Here is a 13,007-nt window from a genome sequence, read left to right on the forward strand (position 1 = left end):
AATGATACGACATTCTGATTCATCTTGTGTATTGTCAAATACATATCTCAATATTCACAACAATGTGAGAATGAGATTACTGTGAATACAGTTACAGTTGGTGTGGAACAGCTTGACAGAAGCAGAGATATAAATGAACATTTGCTTTACGAATTTTGTCACGCTTCAATGACATTACCATCTCAAAGTCAGCTTACTTTGGCTATTTTCATTCAGTCATGTGTTATGGCATCATTTTCTGGGGCAATACACCTGCCGCAAAGAAAATCCTCACAGCACAAAAAAGGGCAATAAGAATCATTTGTGGTGTACCCCCATGAACCTCATGTCGAAATCTTTTTAAACGACTTGAAATACTGACAGCAACATCTCAGTACATATATTCACTGATGTGCTTCATAATAAAAAACCCCACTCTGTATGAAACGAATTGCCTACATCATGAACATAACACCAGACGAAAAGAGGATTTCCACTGTGAGTTAAAGAACTTGACACTTATTCAGAAAGGGGTAAAGTACGCTGGAACGAAAATTTTCAATTCCCTACCCAACAGCATCAAAAGTATAAGGAGTAGTACATCAGTATTTAAACGTAGCTTGAGAAATTATTTACTTGAGACCTCACTTTATTCACTAGAGGAATTCTTTCAGAGAAATAAGTAAAACCCAGATTGGAAAGATGTTTTTAAATTTTTTGACACTGTTTACTGTTAAACTAATGTAATAATGCCCTAATGTAAAAATTCCTGTTTTTCTCATTTCCATTTTTGGGTCACTTTTAAACCCAAAGTGGGGAGTTTTGATTACTGTTCAAGGTTAAAATAGATGCAATAATGCCCTAAATATGAAACTGCTATCTTCACATTTATGTTGACTAGTTTTTAAGCTAATAAGTGACTTTTGTGCACTTTTATTAATACTATAACAATGTCTTTATTCTATGTATTTTATTATGTACATTGACACGTTCCACATCTGAGTGACTTGCTCACATGTACAGATCTATGGAACAAGTATATAAATAAAAATAAAAAAAATATGCATTTCATAAAATGTGAGAATCCTCTCAAGCAATTAAGAACATCTTGATATCAAACAAGTATGTACTAGCTCAAATGAAAGAATTGTAGATGTGCTGTGTGTACCAAATTTAGCCTCAGCAGACGCAATCAAGACCTCACTTAAACAGACTTGTTTCTGATGCATACTAAAATATATCATCTAATTTTACAATATTGCTGGCTCCAGAGAGGAAAATGATTTGTAGTACCCTCAAATAATAATAATAAAAATTGATAGTCAAACTCTAAATTGAAAGCCCTTCTTTCCTGGTAGATAATAAAATCTCATGTCAGATTACTTTGCTCATAGCACTATTTCGTATTGTGTTATGAAAGTCTACAAAAGTATCCAGTGAACTTTTGTAGTACAGTCCCAGTTATTTTATTTTATCAGAATAAATTTCCCGTACGTTGTGCTATGTTTTAGCCTTCAAAATCACAGATCTATCACTTTCACAGTGTTTTTCTGCAACCAGGCATGATCATCCATGAAAAATACTTGCTCATTCATCCATAAATTCTCATGTGAATACAAGGAAAACTTAATGACTATACAGAGGCTTTTCAAGAAATTTGAGGAATATGCAGCTTACACTCCCTTTTGATGAAATTAACAGCCATCGGTTTCTCCTTGCCAGATTGGGAGTATTCAGATAGTGACATATGCACCCCCTTTAAAAACGCTTGCTGTTTGTGATTGGGAAATGTTGCAGCGAACCTAGGTTTTGTTCAGCAAAACTCATACACAGTCAAGCATATTCTCAGAAACATCAAATAGAATGAAACTTCCTGGCAGATTAAAACTGTGTGCCCGACCGAGACTCGAACTCGGGACCTTTGCCTTTCGCGGGCAAGTGCTCTACCAACTGAGCTACCGAAGCACGACTCACGCCCGGTACTCACAGCTTTACTTCTGCCAGTATCTCGTCTCCTACCTTCCAAACTTTACAGAAGCTCTCCTGCGAACCTTGCAGAACTAGCACTCCTGAAAGAAAGGATATAGCGGAGACATGGCTTAGCCACAGCCTGGGGGATGTTTCCAGAAACATCCCCCAGGCTGTGGCTAAGCCATGTCTCCGCTATATCCTTTCTTTCAGGAGTGCTAGTTCTGCAAGGTTCGCAGGAGAGCTTCTGTAAAGTTTGGAAGGTAGGAGACGAGATACTGGCAGAAGTAAAGCTGTGAGTACCGGGCGTGAGTCGTGCTTCGGTAGCTCAGTTGGTAGAGCACTTGCCCGCGAAAGGCAAAGGTCCCGAGTTCGAGTCTCGGTCGGGCACACAGTTTTAATCTGCCAGGAAGTTTCATATCAGCGCACACTCCGCTGCAGAGTGAAAATCTCATTCTGGAATCAAATAGAATGTTTGACTTTAGCAGCCTCTAAATCTGTTAATTTCTTACTAACATATGAACTAAGTAATATTAATTGGAACAGAACAATTAGATTTTTTGACATGATCACTGGAAAGTCCAGAGCAACTGCTAAGTAGAGAGCAAACCTTAAGTAAATTCAGGGATGCACTGCTACAATTGTAGTTGGTCAGAATAGCTCATATAAAATAGTAACAGATATACTTAAATGGGAACTGTGAGAAAAAATCACCATGTTATTCTCTTGAAACTGTAGTAAGTAAATCTAGAGAAGTGGTATTCAAGCTAAGACCATGCAACATTTCTATCATGTATAACATAAGAATAACGTCAGAGAGATTAGGGCATATACAGAGCAGACACACTGTCATATGTACAAATATACCTTACTGTGAGTGGTTAGGTGTACTAATAGGACATCCTTTTTATATTCACTCTATGACCAAATTTGTTGTTAGTGACAAAAGTAACTTCCGTAATTGTACTGGCAAAAGTGTTCCTTTTAGGCTCTGAGATGCCAAAACCACATGACTAAAACTTTTAGCACGTCAGATAATACTAGGCACATCTTCATATTAAGAAATCTGTCATATGTTCACATTGACAATGGCTGTAAAGTTGTCAGTGGAAATATCAGAAGAGGAGGTAATTATGTCCTGGATGCATGCACAGAAACTGATAGTCTGTCTGCTGTATACTTTTTTTTCAGTTAGAAGAGAAAATTCTAATGTGCATATAAACATAGTATAGTTTGAAGAGTTAGTTGGTTAGCAATAATTCATAGCATGTGCTATATATAGTTTAGAATGATACGTAGTGGCATTTGTAAAACTAATAAAATGTTGTTTCCTGTGAGATGCTGTAATGGGCAGACTGAATTGCATCCTCTCACCCACTTTCTGTTTATCTTGTGCATGTCTTTTCGTGTTTTCTGAACAGTCACAAGTTTATTGGAAATCTGTTGTCATATTTTGCCCTTATTGTTCCCCAATAAAAGGTTTGGTATTGGTTTTACTCTTGCCTTGAAGTGCTATGTTATTTTTCATAATTACTGTAAGAGTATTGGTTTTTCCCTGTGACCTATATTTTGTTTGTTTAAGAGTATCTGCACAAAAATTTGAAATATCTAGCTGAAGTGAAAGGAACAGCATGTCTTCTGCAATGTTGTCCTTCACTGAAAAAAATTTGTTAGTATTTTGAGTTATTGACTGGAGGGCACATTCTTCTTACTTTCTAAATACAGGTTCCCCTTTGTTACTTTTCATTTTATAGACTATTTTCTTTGCTTGGTTGTACAACTTTTTGCCCTCTTTATGTGTGGCCTCTATCATTAATTCATTATTATTATTATTATTATTGTTTTATTTTTCAAGCTCACAGAAGCACTCTCATATTCATTTGTACAACAATTTAGAATTTTGGTGTATCATTGATATTTTTGTCACATTATTTTTTAACTCATAACAGGGAACACTTTTTGCTCGGTATCATACATAACTATTTAAGTAAGTGGAACAACATTTGATATATGTTAAACTAATATTAATGTTATTGACTGCTAAGCACTGTTTAACTGACCATCTGATACCTATAGGTTTCATCAAGGAAGTTTTAACAAAGTACAAATTTATATCAGTTCACATTGTACTGTGGAAGATATTGCTTTAGGAGGGTTAACTGGCAGTACCTCAGCATGTATCTATATATAATTTGTAAGATACATATTTAAAAGCTGTTTCTTACTAAATTCTTTTTAGACTAATGTCAACAAAGACTTTGGCAAAATGGATAACTTTAAGCATGCTCCAAAATAATAGAGTTCTGTCTGATGATGAGTATTTTCTAAAACAAATGAAAAAAACTGAATGTTATTGATTTCATAAAATTTAAAAACTAAAATTTATTTTCAACTGTCTTCAGAATTCATTTATTTTCAAGGTATTGAGAGATATTCCCTTTCTACTTGTAAAACAGGCTGTGTAGTAAAATGGAAAAAATTGATTTTTTTATTTCAGAAATTCGGGTAAAGATGTGCTTTCTGTAATGTTCATACTATGTCTTCACTTTCATCAAAAGGAAATTTCTCTTGAGAAAACTATAAAATTTTGAGACAGAAATGCTGATTATCACTTACCTTCAGGAGAAATGTCAGTACTGCTAATAGATAGATATAAAAATACATACACTAATCTAGCGTTCTGAAATAATAGCATTACTAACATTTTTAGTAATTTTACATTTCTTTATGGTTTTCGAGAAAGCTCCTACTAAATGTATGACCAAATTATAAGTCTCTTTCACTTCATTTCTGTAATATGTATAGTGAACTCTCATTAGCACATTTTTGAAGGCACCACAGATTTTGAATTTCATAAGCAAAATTAAATACTACTGAAAAATACCTAATTTGTTAATGACAATTTTTTTAATTAATGCAGAATCAAGGGTACCATATTTGGAGATTTAGGATAATTCAACGTGCATGTTTTCAAGAACACATTCAGAATCTCACATCTAGTAAGTGAATAGTGGTTGTCATTTCGACAAACTGTTGATACATCATACATCTTTGCCTGACTACACTATAATGTAATAAAGTACAGTATGTAGTCCTCTCTTTACAGAGATTTGACTTTTGTCCCAATTTTAATATTGTATTGTCCATCTTAATATGTTCATCATTTCTTTGTCGACTTCAAAACTCAACACATACTGCTTAACTGTGTCCATTTCTTCAGTAGCATTTGATATTGTAAGAACAGCCAAAGGCTTTGTTTCATCCTGACCTTTCCATTCATCTTGTTTCTTTGCCGTCTGTTCCTGCAACATCAGTTTTCATGGGCTGACAATGACGATAGCTTTGTCACATTCAACATAAACATCGGAGCTAAGGTAGTCGGTGTTTCCTGCTCGCCCCATTATTTGCTACCATTCTTCAGCTGCAAAACCTTTATTTTCTAGTGTGATGTCTTCTGTAAGTATCTGATGAAAGCCGGACTTTTTAAAGAAGTTTGAGATTGTGCTATCTTGCACAGAATCCTAGGCACTTCGTACAAAATGTGTAACATCCAAAATCATTACCTTTCTTATTGTAGCCTCTTCTGTACAAGAATCTTCCTGTATTTTTGTTTCGGGCATTTTGTAGTGCCTTGGATGAGTGGATGAAGCTGGCTTGTACATTTACAGTATGTAGATATGACTTAACATTGAGGAAGTGCTGCACATGCAAGATAAAATAATAAGCCCACTTAAATTACATTAAAAATAGTATTGGGACAATACCATCCTATGATTGGTGAAAGAGTATTTTTCCATGATTGAACAGTGTCAATGCTTATGCTTCCAGCCTCACCTTGAACACATTTGTTCTATAAATAATGTTGGTTCTTGTGCCTTTCAATCCACCCATAAGTGAGTCCAATCTTGTATGCAAAGTGTTATGCTTTAGCATGAATCACAGTACCATCAGTTGTAATATTTGAAGCGTGAGCTTGTTTTACCCACTTCAATAGCACATTTTCCTGTTCTGAAAACTAACCTTCTTGCACTCATTTTAGTGTGCAATTTCCTCCTTCTAAACATAATGTTTCAATTATTTTTCATTTGCTTACTACTTTATTTAATGTTGATGGAGAAATGTTCATTTTTCTTGCACCATCATGTGTGAATTTTTGCCCACTTCCTGAATAATGTTCCACTTTCCTTCATTTGTTAACTGTCTCACTGTCTTTTTGTCCATGACATATCAGTATACTGTTTGATACTAAAATATTCAGACTAAAAGTCAGTCAAATGAACACCAATAACTGAGTTACACGCTAATAAATATTCAGTTTATTCTTTGTTTGATACAAATTCAGCCTTGCCTCTGATCTGTACTTTTTGCCAGAACTTGTAAGTCATCAGAGCTACTGTAAACATGTATGAACTACTTGTGCATGTAATTTCTGCCACAGCAAATGATCTAACAATAATATGGAAAGGATAGATTTATACTGACCACAGCTCCAGTGCACACAGAAAGTGGTCATGTGTGTGTGTGAGTTGTGTTTCTGTGACTGTGTCTATGTTTTTTATTTCGGGAGAAGGACTTTGTCTGAAAACTTATAATTTTAGCAGTCTTTTCCATTGTGCCTGCATGTGACATTGTGCCTCCTCTATGTGGTGAGTAGCAAGCCGTCCTTTTGATATTCTTGTTATTCCATACAGGACTTACCATTGTCTGCTTTTGCCTAAGTTGCACTGAACAGCATTGTGTATCCCCATATTTTCTCACCCTATGGCTATGAATGTCATACTCCCATCACTCTCAAAACCCTAGGCAGCAAAAGTTGCAGTGGCAAAACAGTACTCATACTGTCAAATTTGATTGTGCTAATCTGAGAGAGGATGTATAAACAAGTCATTTTAACATATGTTTAATGCTGTTGGGATTGAGACTTCCAAAAATTGACATACAATGCAAGAAAATGTGGTAATGAGGGACATACTAATGAGATTCCACTGTATTTGTGCTATGTCACACATTTATTGAGCACATTGTCTTTCTTCAGATATTGATGAATGCCAACGGACACCAGGGTTGTGCAGAGGTGGTGTATGTGTGAATACTCCAGGGAGCTTCCGGTGTGAATGTCCTCCAGGCCATGAACTTGCACCAGACAAGCAGTCGTGCAAAGGTGAGTGAGGCATTTGTAAATGTTTGTCACCCAGTTGAATCAGTTTCTGAAATTAGTGCTCCATACTTTTTCATGCATTTCTGGACTGTGATTCATAATGGATGGAAATTTAGGAACTAATCTTTCTGATTTTCCATTTCACTTTTTATTCCTCATCTCATACAACAAATTTAATTATTATTATTATTATAACCACTGTTATTATTATTGTTATTACTACTGTTGCAACAACATCCTAGTAGTTCTGAACATGACAGATACATTGTTTTTGTATTTAGATATATTAGCATTCACCACTTCAGCCAGTCTGAGCCTGCTTTGATAGCACTTAACTATTCCAAGTGAAGAATCCAACCCCTATCATGATGACAGTTGTATTTCATGTCCTTTGTGAAGAAAAAAGAACAAATCGTTGTGTGCTGTGTAAGTTGATTAGACCAGCATTTCTCAACTGCCATGTCGCGAGACATTGGTATGTCGCAAATACATGTAAAGTGTGTCACTAGATTGTTAATTACTTCTAATCTTCCACAGATAAAATATCTAGAACATAAAAAACTTGACACCTAATCATTTCCTTTCAGTAGCCCAGTTTGCAAAAAATTCCCCATCATGACAAAAAAATATGTCATATGTAGTTTATTTGTTTACTTTTTTTAATGTACCAAAAAATCTCTTGTAGGGGTGTCCCTAAAGTTAGAAACATACTGTGGTGTGCCTGAAAGGATAAAAGGCTGAGAAATGTGGGGTTAGGGAAAGAAAAAAAACATTAGAAGAACTGTGTTCCATGTCTGTGTTAATAAAACTTTAAAATTTTATAGATATTGATGAGTGTTCACGCACGAGTGGCATCTGTTCAAATGGTGTATGTGAAAACATGATGGGAACCTACCAGTGTGTTTGTGATGATGGTTACCAGCAGACTGGTCTGAAGCTGCACTGTGAAGGTAATCAAATCTTACTTATAATTCCATTTTTCAGACACGGGTACCATTGTACTAATTGACTATAATTCAGCTTTACTCATAACTTTTTTTTTTTTTCCATTGCGGCAAGGAGATTTCCAATGGTAAATTCTATAGCAAATATTGCCTTACATCTAATTTTTAATTGTAACAGTGGATGCTCATCTAAATCCCAGTTACTATAAGGAATAGATGGCTCTGTTGTGGCAGATAAACGCATAAAAATAAAATAAAAAATAAAAAAAGAAAGTAAGGAAAGTGGCTCTTCTTTCTGATTTGTTAATTTGTTTATTTGTCAGTCCTTTCCCAAATGTCAGCAACTTGTAGTCAGAGGATAGGCTACTTCTCTCTCTCAAATTGTCCAAATGTTGATTCTTTGTTTCCTGTGAACATAAACAGTACAGAAGTCTTTCAGTGACAATTTTATCTTTCATTCTAAATTGATAACAAGTAAAGACAAAATTATTGGAGTAACAGATAAATGTCTTAAATAGATGTGATACAGCACAGGAATACAACAAAGCAAATATTACCTCTGTGTAGTTTCCAGATCACCTTATTCCTACACTGTGGGAAAAACTAGATTTTTAGTCCAACAATAACAAACAAAATGAATAAAGAGACAACTCACCACATAATTGGTATATAGAGTGATGAATAGGAACATGATCAATGTGCTGAAGGTTGTTGCTTCATTTACGAACTTGTGACATGAGTAGCAGCGCTGCAAGAATATAGCTTGTGTGGTGGTGGTTGAGGTGCTCACGCATGAGTGCACTCTTTAAGAAGAATGCAGGTTCAAAAGCTGAGCCACATTATTTACTTTGTTTTACAGGTGTCTGTGGCAAATGATTTCTTTTCTCATTGTACTGTTTCTATTCCATCTAGTACTTCCTGTTATTAGATAATTTGTCATTCTGTTTGGCACTACTTAGCACTTATAATGTACCTAAAACTCTTCCATTCAAGAGCTTGTTAACTGTTCAATAATATTTTATTATTTAAGCACTTATAATGTACATAAACCTCTTCCATTCAAGAACTTGTTAAATGTTCAGTGATATTTTATTATACACTGCTGTGAGTGTATGGGGATGCATTAGACTGTTGTCTGCAAGACAGCTAAAGCAGCTGCATTAAGAACTCATTTATGAAAGAATGGTTGAGTATTAGCAAAGTAAGTATAATGTAGTTAACAATTAAAGACAAAGAAGCTAAACCTTAATAGATAATAGGCTTGTCTCCTACAGTACAATTTTCCAATGTATTGGTTTATTGAGATGTTATGGATATGATGAAAACTATTTACATGTTGTTGGTCTGCACTGTATACTGTCGTGTTAACAGTTTGATGATTGTATGAAAACAGCATTAGATATTCAGAATTATATTCATGGTTACATTATTTGGGGGGTGATGAACAATAGATGAAGGTGGGGGCACACATCATCCATGATGCATGTTGTTAAGCTATATTGCTGCTTACTACAGTCAGGTTCATTTGGCTATGGTACATCAAATTATACGTTCAGTTCTATGAGGGAAGTAACCAGTTTTTTGCGTCTGTTTGGGTGTGCGAGAGAGAGAGAGAGAGAGAGAGAGAGAGAGAGAGAGAGAGAGAGAGAGTAATGTATAATGGTTGCATTGTTAATGTAATGTTAATCTATTTTTCACTTAGAAAGTGTATTGTAGTTACAAACTGAGTCATTCCACGTCATGGAGAATGATCATAATATACACTCATGCTCATAAATTAAGGATAATTGCCGAATGTGGTGCCACACAACGTGGCACTACACAAAACTGGTGCTAATAGCATAGGCACATAGGGAACACACACGACACAGATCTGTAAGGCCACAGCATTGATGATAAGTTAAGAAAACCGTCCCGAAACATGTGCTACAAAACGCCGCTGTTTCCTGAGCATGTACCCCGACATCAGTATGAGATATGATCACCATGCACACGTACACAGGCTGCACAACGTGTTGGCATACTCTGGATCAGGTGATCGACCAGCTGCTGGGGTATAGCCTCCCATTCTTGCACCAGTGCCTGTCGGAGCTCCTGAAGTGTCCTAGGGGTGTGAAGACATGCAGCGATATGTCGACCGAGAGCGACCCAGATGCGTTCAGTGGGGTTTAGGTCTGGCGAACAGGCAGGCCACTCCATTCGCCTGATATCTCCTGTTTCAAGGTACTCCTCCACGATGACAGCTCGGTGGGGCCATACGTTATCATCCATCAGGAGGAAGTTGGGACCCACTGCATCCCGGAAAAGGTGGACATACTGGTGCAAAATGATGACCTGATACACCTGACCTGTCACAGTTCCTCTGTCAAAGACATGCAGGGGTATATGTGCACCAATCATAATACCACGACCTCCAAACAGGTCCCTTTCAAAGACATTAAGGGGTTGGTATCTGGTTCCTGGTTCATGCCAGATGAAAACCCGGCTAGAATCACTGTTGAGACTATTCCTGGACTTGTCTGTGAACATAACCTGGGATCACTGTTCCAATTACCATGCACTGTATTCTTGACGCCAGGTATTACGGGCTCTCCTGTGACAAGGGGTGACCTTGCAGGTCTCCGGGCGAATAAACCATGTCTGTTTAGTTGTCTGTAGACTGTGTGTCTGGATACAACTGTCCCAGTGGCTGCGGTAAGGTCCCGAGCAAGGCTACCTGCAGTACGTCATGGTCATCTGCGAGCACTGATGGTGAGATGTCGGTCTTCTTTTGGTGTTGTACACTGTGGACATCCTATACTGTAGCGCCTGGACACGTTTCCTGTCTGTGGGAATCATTGCCATAATCTTGAGATCACACTTTGTGGCACACGGAGGGCCCGTGCTATGTCATGGTGTGTTTGACCAGCCTCCAGTTGCCCCAGTATTCTACCCCCCATAACATCATCAATATGTGTTCTTTGAGGAGCCATTTTCAACACACAGTCACCATTAGCATGTCTGAAAACGTTTGCACACTTACTCGCTGCACTGTACTCTGACATGCACCAACACACCTCTGCGTATGTGGACTGCTGCTAGCGCCACCGCGCGACGACCGCAGGTCAAATGCACCTCTTGGTCCTACCCCGAGGTGATTGAAACCCGCAAACCGCCCACCAAAGCATTGTTTCACCATGTATCAGCATTATCCTGAATTTATGAGCAGGAGTGTAGTATATGGAACATGCAGGTAACTGGTGACACTTTTCAGTATAGTTTTTCTATGGTTTCCAACCAACATTGTTATTCCACTAAGAAAGTAGACTATTAATGTAACCGTCACATTATGTCGACATTTAAACGATTTAATGGGTAGCTGATCAGTCAAAAATATAGTTACAGAATTTAAAGGCAATTTGAATTATCTCTCTTGTTGTTATTTTGTTAAAAATAGTGCTTATTTTGTTAAAAATAGTGCTTTTATCATTTAATATTCTTCTGCTAAATAATACTTTTATAGAAGGATGGTCTCCAGTTTTCCATAGAGCGATCCTAGTTTCTTTGATATGCTTCTGTTTCATTTTTGTTAATTTTCACAGTGCTATATAGTGGTGTCTGTACATGGAGCTGGAAATATAACTTTATTTAAAAAACAGTAAGATTTAAAAAAAATTACACGTAAAGTAATAAGAAAGAAAGCCTTTGCTAGCAACAGAAGAGCAGTAGTGACAGATATGAAGAGCAGTAATGACAGATATTCCAAGTAGATGCCACTATTCTTCTTCTTCTTCTTCAACCTCTCCTTCAATTTGTTCATTTAATCTAGTAGAGGCCTCTGAATTTTAAGTAGGGAAAATTAAGTTATCTATGCACATGAAAATTGATAATATATTGAAGTATTTTGTTTCCTTAAGGTGTGCTTTCTTTTATTTATTATATTTAAATCTTATTTTCTTTTTCTTTGCCATTTACAATAATATATTATGCCAACACCCACCCGACCTCCAGCCTTCCCTGCCCTTCACTCACTCCCACACTACATATTTCATCCTTTGCAAAATTAAGCCTGTTTAAATATGTTGCCCAATGCTAAACATTCATTATTTGTTAACTTATTGGTTTTGTTTAGCTAGGGCTCTACAAATAATATTGCTCTTTCATTGTATACTAAACTGCTCCATCTACAAATGTGTGAGCTCAGATGCAAGGGGAGCGGGTAATAAAAAATAAAATAAAAATTATTGGGTGAGGGGAGGGGGACAACAGCCAAAATAGAAGGAGTCTGTTGGAAAGTGCACTTCTGTGAAATTAAAATTTGTTGCTGGGCAGTATTCAGTACTGTTTTGTGCTGTGCATTGTGACAGTCTTGGAACCTCCTAGGTACACTATCCACAAGATGACTGAGACATTGCTGCTCAAGTTTGTACAACTCTTTGACAGTGGCCATCCTGGTGTGAGGAGTGTTCTTGTAATGACACACTGCAAGTTTTGATTGGTCCTAAGCATTCTCAGTTCTGCTCGTACTGCAGGTACTTTTTTAGTTGATCCCTGCTTCCTAGAGGAAGGTGTCCATGATTTGTGAGCAGGTGCCCATATATTGAAAAGGAGCCCATTGGTGAAATGTTGACTGTAGGACTGGACAGTAGGTTGAAGGATCGTGCCCCAACACTGTAGAGCGCTAAAATCACCCTCGATAGTTATGAGAGGCTTCTAACATCTGCACATGATACTGTCTCAAAGCAGAAGCAACCCACCTCCGTGCAGAGTCGGTGGGACACCGTGTCTGAGATGCTCGATCATTGCCTACTGTACACTTCTGTGACAATCACCAGGCATCAGAAACATAACTTCTTTCATTGTTGAAGAGAACATGATGCCACTGAAACATGTTCCACTATAAGTGTTCCCTTGCCTCCACTCTTCAGGTATCACGATGCTGGGTGGTTTGTACTGCTGTTAATAATGGATACTTAGAG

General features: G+C 37.0%; 1 protein-coding gene across 1 annotated transcript in view; it reads left to right on the forward strand.

The window, feature by feature from the left end:
* LOC126412131 (fibrillin-2-like) overlaps positions 1-13,007 on the forward strand; it is a 675,186-nt gene that overhangs the window by 425,961 nt on the left and 236,218 nt on the right. The window contains exons 23-24 of the mRNA XM_050081574.1: positions 6,983-7,108; positions 7,930-8,055. Of these exons, the coding sequence (XP_049937531.1) occupies positions 6,983-7,108; positions 7,930-8,055 (252 nt within the window). The remainder of the gene's footprint in view (positions 1-6,982; positions 7,109-7,929; positions 8,056-13,007) is intronic.

This window comes from Schistocerca serialis, chromosome 7 (genome assembly GCF_023864345.2).
Source record: "Schistocerca serialis cubense isolate TAMUIC-IGC-003099 chromosome 7, iqSchSeri2.2, whole genome shotgun sequence".
In the NCBI taxonomy this organism is placed as follows: Eukaryota; Metazoa; Arthropoda; class Insecta; order Orthoptera; family Acrididae; genus Schistocerca; species Schistocerca serialis.